Source organism: Centropristis striata, chromosome 22, assembly GCF_030273125.1.
Source record: "Centropristis striata isolate RG_2023a ecotype Rhode Island chromosome 22, C.striata_1.0, whole genome shotgun sequence".
Lineage (NCBI taxonomy): Eukaryota > Metazoa > Chordata > Actinopteri > Perciformes > Serranidae > Centropristis > Centropristis striata.
The window spans coordinates 5334344-5349334 of record NC_081538.1 but is presented as its reverse complement, the minus strand read 5'-3'; the positions used below and the strand labels follow the sequence as shown (position 1 = coordinate 5349334).

Here is a 14991-nt window from a genome sequence, read left to right as displayed (position 1 = left end):
TTTTTTTTTTTTACCAAGGTCATTGAGTTCCCAGATCTCATCATTTAACTTGCTGAGTACAATTTTGTTGGTTGTTGATGGCTAATATGACAAATATGAAGTTCAAGTTATATGAAACTTGTTCCTTTATGCCTTCCTACAGTTGTGAGACTGACTCTGCCCCCTGTTCTTCAAAACATTTTCCCATAACCTGTCTCTTTTCTCACTCTTCCAGCTCAATCCCTCCATCCGTGAAGTCTCTCTCCCTTTCTTTTCTGGTCTTTTCCTCTTTTGGTAGGGCCAGTGAAACAGAAACCGACGGGACCAGAAGGGGAGACACTCAGACGTGTAATTTTACCCTTGACTGACAATACCAACTCCAGACTACGGATCATCATGTTTGACTGGGCTTTGGTTGGACAAACCTTACTGCTTACTCTGAATATATTTAGGTACATATATATATTACTGTTGTCAGACAAACCCCACATCTGCGTTCAGCAGTGTAGAAAGGAATGCTTGTTTTCTCCATGAGTTTTCCCAAGTATATCTCAAATTATATAATGGCATTGTAACAGGTTTTATGACCCCACAATCGCTAAAATTAGCTTAAGGGTCCACGTCAAAAAAAGAGGCATGCATGTTGATTTTAGGGTGTAATTTCCATTCTGAAGAAATCATTTTCACTGTATCCTAAATATGAAGCTGGAGTCAGTTAGCTTAGCTTAGCACAAAGACTGGAAGCGGAGGGGAAAAGCTAGCCTTGCTCTGTAGGATAAGCAAATCTTCCTTCGAGCATCTTACAAACTCAGTTATTAACGCTATATCTGGTTTGTTTAATGCTTCAAAACAGTACTCAAAATACACTTTATGGTCTTAACACAACTGAGGACATATCACTGAGTGTGTTCGTATGATATGTTTGTGTGATTTTATGTGAAACTTGTTTGCAAGTTTGCTTTGAAACGAACACTTGTGTGTGGTGAAGTATTAATTGTCCCTCTTGGTATTTTAAAAAAAGTGTGAAACTTAATGTACACTTTTACCTATTTCTTTAATTATACTTTTATTCATTTCCTTACTCATGTTGGCTAACTTCTGATATGTTTGCCTTTAATTGCAGTATAGTGTAGTATATATTTGGACTTTTGGTTTGATGTTAAATGCTGTTGAAGATCTTGCCAGATTATGGATATATACTGAAAAGTAAATTGTAAATCAGTTTAGATTGGCAAGAGATTCATATAATGTAATAGGCTTGCATAAAATTCTGTCATTTTTAAAAATCTTTTTCATTGTATTGATTAGTTGAAAGATAGTATCATTAGAAAACTACACTTTAAAATGTAACTATTGTTTTTTAATGGCGCCTTTGTGTTCTGTTCATTGTTCAATTTGTTAAAAAAATATTTTAAATCAACAAGCATTTGTATTTAAGAGTACAGAGAACACTTCTACATCTTTATTTATTCTATATTTATTGCTAAAGTATTATTGCTAAGTATTACTGTTATTATCGCGATATTCAACATTACAGCACATTTTCTCATATGGTTATTATAATAAAGAATGACTGCTTAAAACTAGGCTTTTTTCCTGATGACTAACGTGCTGAAATGCATTGTTTTCCCAAATTCTGGTGTTCCTGAGGTGGTTAATTGTAACTTTCCTACTGTGCTGTCAAACCGCTGCAGGATGACTACAGCTGAGACAGTACTTATAAATGCTGTGTCATCCTCCGTCTTTCCCTCTGCTGTGGTGTTCTGCATGAATCACAAAGGAAGAATTCAGCTCCAAACACTGTTTTCTCTGCTTGTGAAGCGTATCATTGTCAAGGAAATGTGACTGTTTTATTGTCTTTGTCCTTCAGCATGAAGACCTTGGGAGGATCCGAGGTCTGTTCTACAGTGACAGATCAATCACGTTTCCTTGACGGGGACACAGAGAGCATGTTTTTCTGCCTTCCAGCACAGATATGCATGAGTGTGTTTCCGTGTGTGTCTGCTACCTCACGGTCAGCCAGGTCAGCCTGCAGCACGGAGACTTTCTCCCTCAGCTCCTTCAGCTCCTTCTTGCTGGACTCCACCTCGTCCCCCTTTTCTCTTTCCTCCCTCTCCCGCTGCTCCTTCAACCGATCGATGATTCGTTCCTGGAGGAGGAGAAGAAGGAGGGATGTAGGTTTAAAAAGCGTCCAGAGTTGGGAAAGAAGAGGAGAGAGAGATAGTCGACGCTCCAACAGTTATTCACAGTCACTCAATATCAAGTTTCTATACTAATAACAGTCGTATTAAACTTTATGTACATGGCAGCTTTGACAGGATCTAACAGCCAACAGTGATTTTAGACACGTAATACGTTCTGGCACGAGCTGTAATATTCACAACCACTAAAACACTAAAGACGCTCTCCAGCTATAGAACAACGCAGCAGCCAGTTCAAGCAAAAGTAGAAAAGTTCACACAGACGAAAGCCGCACAAACGGCCCATAGAGTGTAACCTGACTGTGATGTGTGTGTATGTATGTGTTCCTGTATGGTAGTTCTATCTTTGTGAGGACAGATTTGAGTCTTCAGCCTTGAGAGAGAGAACATTTTGGAGAGTGAGGGTATTTTGGCCGGTCCTCACTTCTTTAAAAAGCCGTTTCAGGGTTAAGGGTTATTATGGTTATGGTTACAACAAATTATCTGAATTCAATCAATTATTTTCTGAATTAAATTATAAATTGTTTGGTGTATATGAGTGGCGTCTGGTCCATTAGGAGTGATGGGACGCTGCCATGACTGCAATTCCGATCTTTGAAATATACACTTGAATGAAAAATCATCTTTTTTATTGTTTGTGTGTGTGTGTGTGTGTGTGTTACTCTCACATGAATTATTACATTATTATACCTCATAACGTGCAAAGACTAATGACAAAGCTCTGCTTACAGTCGTGTGTTTGCTGGCATACTTTTCTTGGCGGTATGTGTGTAATATATTTGGATTTTCCTCATGGCCTCTGATTGGTTGACACGCCGGCTTTTTTTATTATTTTTTTTACCAATGTCATTGAGTTCCCAGATCTCATCAATTAACTTACTGAGTACAATGTTGTTGGTTGTTGACGGCTAATATGACAAATATAAAGTTCAAGTTATAAGTAACTTGATTCTTTATGCCTTTTCCCATACATTTTCCCATGTCCTGTCTCTTTTCTCACTCTTCCAGCTCAATCCCTCCATGATTGGTTGACACTGCTGAAAATAACTGGATCCGAGGTGGAAAATGTTGTGCCCAGGAAATGTTGCCAGATTTGGCGGCTTTTGGATGGATTATGTCGTTAAAATTTAGCTTGGGTGGATTGACACAATTTTGGCCTGGTTTGCCACGGTGCTGACCTTTTTCTCAAGTTTTTTTTCGAACATTCATGTTCTTCTCTGGCAAATAAAAATGTTTTCTAGTGCACCTGGCAACACCGCAGCAGCTACTAGAAGACTACTTGACCAGGCTTGCTGGCAGCTGCTTTTATCTGGTCTGACCAGCTAGTAGCAACAGCAAACGCTGCAACATAAGAGTACAGGAATGTCTGTAGTAATGCCCTAAATATCTATGAATTCAATAACATCCAAAACAAAAGATTCCTTCTCAATGGTTTCTATGACATGACAAAGAAGGGCTGTAGGCCCAACTAGTGGAAAAGTCACGCCACACAGCTGGTCTATAGTCTGCTCCAAGTTGACGTCTTCAAATTGGTTTTATATCCAAACATCTGTCCAAAACCTGAACGTATTTTATGTTCCATGAAATGAAACAGTGGAGAGGGTTAAAGCCTGACATATGACAGGCTGGCACATATGAATGTTTGGCTTTTTAGCCTAAAAATGACTTAAACCAATAATAAAATATCAAAATAGTTCTTGAATTTTATACAGACAAACAACTTTTTGTTTAAGCTCTATTTATTAATAAGTTTAGGTTAAGATTAAGGTAAGGGCAAGGGTTAATGTTGAAGTTTGGATAAGTAAGTAAGCCTTATGTCAATGAGGGTCCTAACAATTGTAGACATTGGGGTGTTGAAAATAATTGTATAATTAATGCATCACAATCCAGATGTGGAATATTCTGCATCGATGCAGTGACAGTTCATAATCAATAATTGATAATCAGACAATGTGGGTAGTAGGCTAGACCTATACTATTTGTTTTGGTTTACAGAAATTTTAAATTTCCAGGAATGTCTGTAGAGCAGTAGGAAGGTGTTAGAAGTTACAACTTGACTCCAAAAGTTGGCTATACATTTTGTAAAGACTTTAAATAATAAAAAGGGAACCCACATTTATCTGACCAGTAGTATTTATTGATGAGAAAGTAACCATGTGTTGTAATATAAAAAAATCGAGGATGTAACGCATCGTGATGTATCGGGGAATCAAATTGAATCGTGGACTAGATCAGCTATTCTCAACCTTGGGGTCGGGACCCCAATTGGGGTCGCGAGATGATTTCTGGGGGTCGCCAAATCATTTTGGAAGTCAGCTCTGTCTCCACTTTGTTAAAGTGTTCATGTGTTAATGTGTTTTAGTCTTTTTGGTCATTTCATGTCTTTTTTTTTGGTCATTTTGTGTCTTTTTTGGTCATTTTGTTTCCTTTTTTTGGTCATTTTGTGTCTTTTTAGTCATTTTGTGGTCATTTTGTTTGTTTTTTGGGTGATCTGAACTGTGTGTGTGAGATTCTGTTCAGTGAGCGAGGGTCGCGGGCAAAATGCATGTTAAATTGGGGGTCGCGACTCAAAAAGGTTGAGAACTACTGGACTAGATAATCGTAATCGAATCGTGAGACCAGTGAAGATGCACGGCCCTAGTAGACATGCAAACAGGTGATCTATACTGCAAAAAACAAAACTATGAGCATGAAACAAAGCCTGACACAGGGTAAAAAATTCTATCTGTTCTGCTTTCAAACATAACGCAGTGCAACGAAGTGACAGAGAAAAGGAGTAATAACGTAAAGAAAGCAAGAGGTGGATGGAAAGATGGAAAAATTAAAAAAAGGAAAGATATCCAAAAGGCACAGAAACAATGAAAATGGAGGAAGAAAAGCTTGTGAAAGTCGTTTGAGTGAAGTTCGAGTCGTCGGCCACCTCCTCCTGCCAACACTCACACGTCTAGCTGACACCCTGAATATTAGTCACTGGACAATTAATAGCCCCGTTTCCTGTGTGTGTGTGCGTGCGAAGCAGATGGAGTCGGTAACATAAGCGCGCATTACAGTACAAAAATATATTCTCATCAAACACTTTAAAGTGGTCGGCTGGTGTAAGTGTCACTGGTCGGTTTCCCAGAATCAGGGTTGAGTCCTGAGTGCAAAATAACAGATCATCAAGCAGGCGGTTGAGGGTTCAGTTCCCATGTTCAGGTGGTTCAGGGCACCTGACTCTTTACGCTCAGACATCGACAGTGTGGTTGTTGGTTCGACTCCCATCGGTTCGAGCCATGTGGCCGCTGCTTGGATGGTTCCTAATCTTTTATGAACACAGGCTGTGAATGATTTAATAATGAAACAGCCAATGTGATTATTGGTTCATTTCCATTTATCCAGAGTCATTTGGCAGTGGCGTGGGTGGTCGGCTGTTTTGCTCATAGTGGTTTTATTAATGTAACCTTGCTCGGGAGTTGACCTGAGGTTGACCAGCATTGTGTGTGTGTGTGTGTGTGTGTGTGTGTGTGTGTGTACCTTCTCAGCCAGAGCCTCCTCCAGTGTTCCCAGTGCTGTGTCGGTGTTGGAGGTGTCTGTCTGTAAAGACTTGACTCTGTCTTTCAGACCGCCCAGCTGTTTCTCTTTATCCCTCAGCTGATCCTGGAGGTTCTCTATCTGCAGAGGGGAGAAAAAGAGAGAAAAACTCATAAACAGTGCTGTTTGGGATGCACAATTCATTTATTTAGCAAAGAATGATATTGGCAAGTGTATCTGCACTTACACTCGGCCAAAATAAAGCACCGGGGCCTGTTACTAGAGCCCAGACCATAATGAATCTTAACACTTAAATTAAATTAGCTTTAATAACAGCTATAAACAACAACAAATATAAAGCAAAAGTTATTTGAATGAGGCTCCAAGATACAAAAGTGCAGCCCATCAAACTAAATTAAAAAGCAGTTATAAACAACACTGAACTATAGTCAATATTAATTTTAAAATGCAATATCTTGTGTGAAATTGGTTGCCGTGTATTATTAACAATCATTGCATTTTTGCAATAACTGCATTTTTGCAATTAATGAACAATAATTAATTCATTTTGATGTTCTACTTTGACATTCTTCTGCAACTGCAACGCCTTGTTTTTTAAAATGCGGCATTCTGTATAAACAAATACCAGTTTATCTATAATAATTGAAAAATGTCTAATAATATCGGCCTGGCCAGCCAGGCTCTACATAGTAACACCAAATAATGATGATTTTGATTATTTAGTTAACGTTTCTTCATCAAAAAATGCATCATCACCACTTATTTAAAGGCCCTATATTGTTAGAAGTGAGCTTTACATGTCTTTTTTGATAATAAAGCATATCTAGGTGCTACATAAATGTATGAAACACAGCAGATACTCAGAAACTGCCTTTAAATGAACAGTCAGGACTTCAATAAGGTTGAGATGTCATGGTTATACTATATATAGGGATAAAATGCTGTTACAGTGATTCTCCAGCTGCAATGACCGTGCAGAGATGCAGTAGATGCAGGACACTCGGAAACACTGAGCAGACTGGGCTTAAAGAGACAGGCGCTAAAACGGAGATAGAGGATAAATATGTATGTATTCAGACAGATAGTATGAGAAAAAATGTCTTTTTAGTATGAGAAAAGATGTCTTTTTATCAACATTAAAGCTTGGTAAAAATGTTCAAGTAAAAATATGAAAATGTGCATTATATGTCCCAGTGTGCATTCAGTTTTTATCAAATCTAAATCAGGAACAGGAACTTTTTTTAAACATTTGTTGTAAATCATGACATTAAGGACAATTTAGAATGCGATGAATGTCTTTCTCTGCCTCATTAAGCTCACAACATATTAGTGTTTGAGTTTCTCTGTCAGCCAGTAAACATAAACACACCTCCTACATTCACTCTGTTTCCCTTGTTTCCGTTCTTAGTGATTTTAAAGCAGATTTGTTTGTGAAACACAAACAAAAGTGCCTGCAACACTGTCCTGAATGCATGAGATAACTTCTTGTACATGGGGTCAGATACATTGGACTGGGAAATATATCAGTATTATATCAATACTGTGGTGAGATTTTGGAGATATCATAAAATCATAAGTGTTGTCCTGGTTTTAAAGGCTGCATTACAGTAAAGAGATTTTCTGAACCTGCCAAGTTGTCTAACTGTTCTGTTATTTGCCTATTATTGTTTGTGAAACCTACAATCATTGCAATATCAAAATCAAAGTATTTGGTCAAAAACGTATGATATCACCAGCCCTATTTCAACGTACGAAATAAAATCCCTTTCTACCTTTAACCCTGACTCCAAATACACAATCTCTACCTCCACCTCCCCCCCTGCCTCCTCCTGTTTCCTCTCACAGTGATTTGGTAGCAGATTCATTTTCTGTTAAAACATAAAATCAGGAGAAATAATTGAAGGACTTACTCTTTCCCCACAATGAGTGTGTGTGCGCACGCATGTGAGTGTGTGTGTGTGTGTGTGTGTGTGTGTGTAGAGATCACAGACTAAGATAAGGAGCTATGTCAACTTTGTGGTATTCATTAAAAAATGGACGGAACAAAAGGTTGAGCAGCAGAGAAATAACAAAATGAGGAGAAAAGCGAGGGATGGAAAGCTTATGCAATTCACTGTTGTGAAGAGTGAACCTGGGTGGTAAAATTACAAAATTTAACTCTCATTCTTTTCCTTTCCCTCTCTCTCTCTCTTTTTTTTTTTTGCTTTGCCAGAGAGAAAAGAAACCAAGCAATTGACAACCCGTCACAAAAAATAAAAAAGTCAGATTGGTATGCAACCTTTGACTCCACTGCAGGTGAGACGCACACATTTACAGTACCACAGAGAGCCTGTGAGTGTGTGTTCATACAGTAAAACACTTCCAGCGCCTCATTAATCAACTGTTCACCTGACAGCTTGACTGACACCTCCTCCTCTCTCACACACACACACACACACACACACACTTGACATTGAGACGCGGTAAGACTCTTTGATCCCGTCTGCACTTCCTGAAACTGACAACTGCTGGTTGCTCTGCGCACACACACACACACACACACACACACACACACAGTATTTACAAACCTCGCACACACACTCGTTGGCTGTCTGATCCTATTTTAGTCCCAAATTCGCGTGCAATAATGAACGGGAATATGTTAACAAAACAATAACCGGCTGACGCTTCTCTTCATCTATGTCATGACGCTCCTCACATAAAACCAGAAAATTACATTCAACAACAAAGAGAAGAGGATGATGGGAGATGAGAAGAAGTAATTCTATGCACTCATGGTAATTTCCTTCATGACTAACATATAATGACAGGTAAAAACGCCAGGAGGAGGAAGAGGACAAAGAGGAGAAGAAGAAAGAAAAATGTATTTTTAGTTTTCCCACATGAGAAAAAGAGACGAAAATGAGGAAATCATAAGTGCAGATTAGATAAAGGAGGAGTCAGCAGCATCTCTGTCTCCCTCTCAGACACTCGACTGTATTCTATTTGAAGACGGCAGAGGTCATCATTTATTGAACAGGAGGAACTCATTAGTATGCATCTGATTTCAAACACACTCTGTCTCTCTCCTCCCCCTCCCTGTCCTGCTTTATGTCTGTCTGCTTGATTGTCTCTATCAATTATCGGCTCACGCTCCCCATTTTTTTCTACAAGTGACAACTGGGGGGACGGGGGGGAGAAAGACAGGGAAGAGGTTGGATTTTTATGCCGAAAGATCCAAAAAGCTTTTTCTGGTTGATTTCAACTGTATATTGCTTATTTTTTTGTCGTTTTTACACTTAATTTGTTGGATAACACCATTTTAAAGGTTGTTTGGACCCTTTCTTACCCTTTATTTACTCATCAATCCAAAACCAGTGTGTGTATGTGTACATGTGTGTCTATATGTGTGTGAGACAGGGGTCACTCATCCATCTAACAGACACATTACCGTTAAGATACACACACAAAAACACATTGAAAAGTGGCCAAAAACTGTGGAAAGCACCTGTAACTCTGGCTGCCTGTCTGCTTGCTTGTCTGTCTTGCTGCTCTCCTGTCTGTCTGTCTGTCTGTCTGTCTGTCTGCCACAGCTCTCAAACTACAAGCTGTCTTACAGCTCCACCTAGTGGTTGTAGTCTCACATGACATCATGTTCTTGGTACAAGCAGATCATGTATCGACCACATTTTCATCAGAATTAAAGCTCTTTTGGCTTCTTTCTATTGATCACTATTTGTGCTCAGTCTTTTTGAACCTATAGCCTGATCAATTCATGTTTTCACCATTTTGTTGTATCTCAAAATCTTTCCAGAGGAAATTAATCTACTGACTAGGAAGTGATGAGTTGTATGATTACTGAAGCTGTGACATTTTTTTAAAGAGGACATATTATGGTCATTTTCAGGTTCATACATGTATCTAGATTTTCTACTACAACATGTTCACATACTTTAAAGTAAAAAAAATAAAATAAAACTATCATAATACTCATATACGTGTATTTATCCTCTGTCTGAAACTCCCTCTGCTTGGACTCTTGTTGTCATTGCAGCGGAAGAATAACTGTAACAGCACTGTAGCAGCAGTTTTCCCAATATATAGTATAACTGTGACATCACAACCTTACAGAAGTCCCAACGGCTCATTTAAAGTTGCAGTTTCTAGATACAGGCTGTGTGCATTTCTCTGTGCATTGGGTGTTTTGTCATTTATATAGCGCCTAAAACTGCTTTATAATCCAAAAAGATGAGGAAAAAAATGGAAATCCACTTTTAACAAGATGGTACTTTAAAATATAGAAAAGTACTGATAGGTAACCTTAGCGGCATTAGCCACGGTGGCTAACAGACAAGAAAAATATCGCCAACTGTGGTTGCTAAAACAAACAGGAAATCCAAATCAGATAGCAGCACAGTAGTGTTAACAATGTTTAATCTGTGCAACAACAAACAGTATTGTCTGCTTATCTCCCATTATTTTGAACTTTTGAATTATATTCATGTATTCCATCTTAATATGTGTTCTGTGTAAGCACTAACATCCAGCTTGTTCTTTCAATCGAATGTTATTTAGATGTTTTCTTACCTTCTTCTGCAGCACGTTAACTTTGCGTTCCTTGACGTCCAGCATGTCTTTGAGGTCGCTGATCTCTCCGCTCTGAGTGCTTTTCTCCTCTGTCAGTTCTGATATCTGCGAACTCTTCTTAGCCAGCAGAGATTCCTTTTCCTCCAGACGGAGACGCAGCGCATCCACCTGTGAGCGCACACATACACGCAAAAAGTCAGTGGAAACACATATTTTCAAACCAAAGATTGATTTTCTTGTGATAAGTAAAAGTACCATTACACAGCAGTACTTGTAGGAGAGTAACTGTACCTCAGTCTGCAGTATAGCTGCTCTCTGCTCCTTGGCAGTGAGAGACTCCTTGAGTACGTCCACGTGTTGTTTACTGTCAGAAAACTGATTGTTCAGAGTTTCCAATTTGGTCCTGAAAGCCAACAGCTCGCTGTCTTTACGACCCAGATCCTGTTTTGCCTGCTCAATCTGAGTAACACACACACACACACACACACACACACACACACACACGACATGAAGAAAGAAAGGGGGAAAAGAAAGAAAAAGACCTTGTTAGATGGTGTACTAGAGAGCATTATATACTGACTAATGTTAAAATCTATTCAAATTCACTATAAGCTTCACCAAGTGAGAACTTGTTCTAGGGTGCATGGTTCACTTTTCCTCACAACTCTATTGAGAATCAAAAGTAAAAGTAGAAATGTCTGAATAATAATATGTTGTACTATTTTTTACTAACTGGGGGTTCAGTTATAATAATAAGTAATAAGCTATAATAACCTCTCCTCATCCACATTGAATTTGATAAAATTGTACTAATGCTTGTAGAATAAATACCGTGAGTGGCTTTCTATGAGGATAACTGTCAGTTTATGTTCAGGAAGCTGTGAGTTTTATCAAGTATAAGCTAGACCACTGGTTCCCAAACTGAGGGTCCCGACCCCCACTAGAGGTCACCAAAGTTTCATGGGAGGTCCCAAGGCCTTTTGGAATTTTAGGGGTGTAAGGCAACATAAAAAAAATTAAAATACATGTAGCATGTCCTAAATTTTCACTAATTTCTGTGAAGAAAAAAAAAATTAAATAAATCTGACAGGATAAGGTCAAGGTGAAGACCTGAACACAAACTATATTCTCTGCTGAAGAGCTTTGTCCTGCATTAGAAAGTATGCAGTTAAAACAACTAGTGTTTTGGGGAGAAAAAAACATTGAATTTCTCAAAAAATAGAAGCCTATTACATTTGTTTGATGAACAGAGAATCAAATAAAAATGTCCTAAAAAACAAATTAAAAAATTATCTCTGAGGCAAAATTCAAGAAGAAATAATCTGTTCAAAATCACTTGTTTTACACAAACTTCCTACAGTTTTTGCATTCACTCTATCAGATCATTTTGCAGTTTTTCTATACTATTCTGATATGAAGTGAATATAATATGAAATATCCACCTCAATCTGAGGTCGTAGAAAAGCGGTCCCTTAAAGAAAAAAAAGTTGGGAACCTCTGATCTAAATTCAATTAGGACTTTTTTTTGTAAAATGATAAACTACCCTTATTTCCCACCTGAAAGGCAAACAACAGTTAGACACACAGCAAAGTCACAGTGCAGTCTCACACACCTATTTAGAAAAATACTGTACTCTTCAACTACTTATAACTGTGCAAGGTCAGGCTCTGTGCAAGGTCAGGGTCGATTCTTTCAGTTATTCCAAAATGATTAAAACAAAGAAAAAAAAAGAATTGTAGTATGTATCAGGAGTGAAGTTACTTTTGGTTCCTTTGGGAGGTGATTTAGAGTAAATTTAACACGACACATAAAAAGAATGGACCCAACCCAAACCACAAAGGAGAATTAGTCGAATAAAAACCAAAGCAAACTAATCCAAGCCACTAGTTGGGAGAAACCTCATGCAAGAAGAAAGAGGCAGGTTAGAGATGCACATACTGCAGCACAGCACAGCTGGATTCTCAGTTTGAAGTCTGTTATTGTGGAGTTCAGACTGCTTAAAACAACTATTACTGTCAACAGCTGTTGGTCATAGACCGAATGGGAAGTAACAACCTTTTAACATGCTCTTTTGATCTAAATAGCACACTCAACCTCAAAGCTATTTAGAGTTATAGTTGCTCACTGCTGTCTGAACACACATTTAACACTATACTGGGGTTCTACTGAGAATCTACTCAAGCAGCAGCCAATAACAAGTCAACCTGGGAGAAAGAGAGAGCGAGAAGTAAGAAAATGAACTAAGAAAGCAAACGGACACAGAGGTGTGTCTCTTACTGCAGACACCTCCAGCTGGAGCTCATTGGCTCGTTGCTTTAGCTCCTCCTTCTCTGATTGGCTGCGAGTTAGCTCTTCCTTCAGCTGCTCAACCTGGCAGGAGAGGAGGGCGTCACCATGACCACAACAAACCAGCCGCAGCACTCACTGAGCACTCTGACCGCATACGGCACAGCCAAACACCTCACATGCTGAAATAATGCATGAAAACCACCTACTGTACATCCTGTGTGTCAGTGACTAGTGCTGTTATGTCTATGAAAAACTGTACAACTGATGTATGAAAACCTGACACACTCTACAAGGTTCTCATGCATTTTACAGGTATAATATGTAACTTTTTCACATGTATAAAAATGACTAAACCTGTTATATATCTGGTTAAGTTGTGTGCATTATCCCAAATGTTTCAAACAATTTTCAAACATTGTCAAATCTGTGATTTTAATCGAAGTAATGGTCAGTTACAGTTCATTTGGTCACCTCAATGGCATCACATCCTCTTAATGCATCAGCACTGTAGTTGTCTGCCAGAAGCTGTCATAAATTGACTTTTTGTCCAGTTTAAAGATACATTATAATGCTATTTTTTTTAATCTTGGTCGTTTTTTTAACCAGATGAAGGATTTTAGAAATGTTATTTAATTCAATTTTATTTTATTTATATAGCCCAGAATCACAAATCACACCCTAGTCCATAGACCTAGCGGATGTGGTAAAACTCCTAAAAAAAAACCCTATCCCCTAACCCCTATAACAGGTGGGGGGAAAGTGGTAGTAGTAGAAATTAGTAACCTAATCTGACGTCTGGATCTTAATTTATCAGAGAAACAAGCTGAGGAAACTGAGCAGCAGCTCGACTCAGTCCCTCCGAGACATACTGTGTCTGCCATACAGTATTAGAGAAACAATGATTCTTTGTAGAGTTTTCAATTGATTATATGTCACAAAAGATTAGCAAATTAAAACTTAACTGTTTTATTTACATTTTAGACCATGCCCCATGTTTGAGACATAGATAAGCGTGTTTTTTGTTATTATTTCCTAATTCTATTCTTAGAATATGTAAATTTTTTAGAGTTGTAAAATTAGATTATTTGGTGAACTTATAACACTTCATATTTTGTTACATCTAACTTTAAGAATGTTAAGAATACGTTTTATGTCTGGAAAAAGCTATTTTGTTTATTTTTTGAAAATTGTGTACTGTCCCTTTAAGAGAGCTCACCTTTGTGCATTTTGCTTTTGATATTACTTTTGGAACTGAGAAGACAGTGGAGCCCAGACTAGCTGTGGAGTCACACAGTTTTCATACCATGTCCTGTCAATTTAGTTTATAATACCCAGCAAAAGGATCCTGTGGATTCACCTGCTTGTGACACATGAAGAATAAATATTGTTCAGTTTTCTAACTGTACAACAGACGTCAAGTGGATTTCTGCAACCCATCTCAGTGGGACATGTCACCTTTCTGCAGTAACAGCCCAACTTTTTTTCTTACTTGAGTCAGTGAGTAGTTATCATAGTTTCTCTTAACAAACAAATCACATTGAGGTTTGTGGTTGTTGATCCCTGGATTTTAAGACATACTAAGATCAGTCTGTATTTCTAAAAAAACAAGGTTGTGAAACATTGAGTGCATTATTATAAATGTCTAAGAATGCATCTTGACAATAATAAAATCAAAGAAAGAAAAAGTACTGTGTAAAAAACCACAGAGGTGTAAATTACTTCCTTCAACAAAAACCATCAGACACAAAAACAAACACATTTCAAGTCAAACAAGCAAAAGAAGCAAACAGAGAAAAAACATCGACTGAATTCCCGAACTGTCTCGTCTCCCCACATGACAGAAGTGCTGGTTTGTTTTAATGAGCGGGGCTCCCGCAGCAAGCCTTTCTGTTCCTGACACTAAAGTTGTATCCGTCAAGTGGAAAGAAGTCGAGTTACTTCCCAGCAAGAAAAATCCTGCAATCTCTCGAAACATGGAGAGAAAAAAATGGTGAGACAAGCAGAAACGTTGTGTGTGTGTGTGTGTGTGTGTGTGTGTGTGTGTGAACCTGTCACCTTGTTCTTCATGAACTTGGAGTGGGATCTGTAGACCTCCATCTGTTTGATCTCCTCCTCCCTCTCCTCGCTGCTCAGAGCTCCGTTGGACTTGAGCATGTTCACCTCCTCCTCCAGCTCCCTCAGGCCGCGCTCCATGGAGCTGATCTTTGCATCCTGGCAGAACATCAACATGTTTGTGTTAAAAGAAAAAAGACGTGTGTGATTGGCTGTACCTGGGCCATTAATATCACCTAATAATAAAACGTATTTCTGACTGTTAAAGTCAATATAAAAGGTAACCTCAGCTCCAATTTCGGGGTTGATGAAACATGATGTTGAAGGCAGACTAATACTGAGTTTCTTGTCTTCTTCTTCCATTTTTGCAAA

General features: G+C 38.4%; 1 protein-coding gene across 3 annotated transcripts in view; it reads right to left on the bottom strand.

Moving 5' to 3' along the window:
• Window positions 1–14991, bottom strand: part of LOC131960413 (ELKS/Rab6-interacting/CAST family member 1-like) — a 164998-nt gene that overhangs the window by 105947 nt on the left and 44060 nt on the right. For 2 of the 3 annotated variants that reach the window (XM_059325627.1, XM_059325628.1), the window contains exons 8-13: window positions 14623–14778; window positions 12556–12648; window positions 10569–10736; window positions 10278–10445; window positions 5694–5831; window positions 1988–2128 (exon numbers count right to left, since the gene is read on the bottom strand). In XM_059325627.1, coding sequence (XP_059181610.1) covers window positions 1988–2128; window positions 5694–5831; window positions 10278–10445; window positions 10569–10736; window positions 12556–12648; window positions 14623–14778 — 864 coding nt within the window. The remainder of the gene's footprint in view (window positions 1–1987; window positions 2129–5693; window positions 5832–10277; window positions 10446–10568; window positions 10737–12555; window positions 12649–14622; window positions 14779–14991) is intronic. The other variant, XM_059325629.1, reaches the window with a different exon arrangement.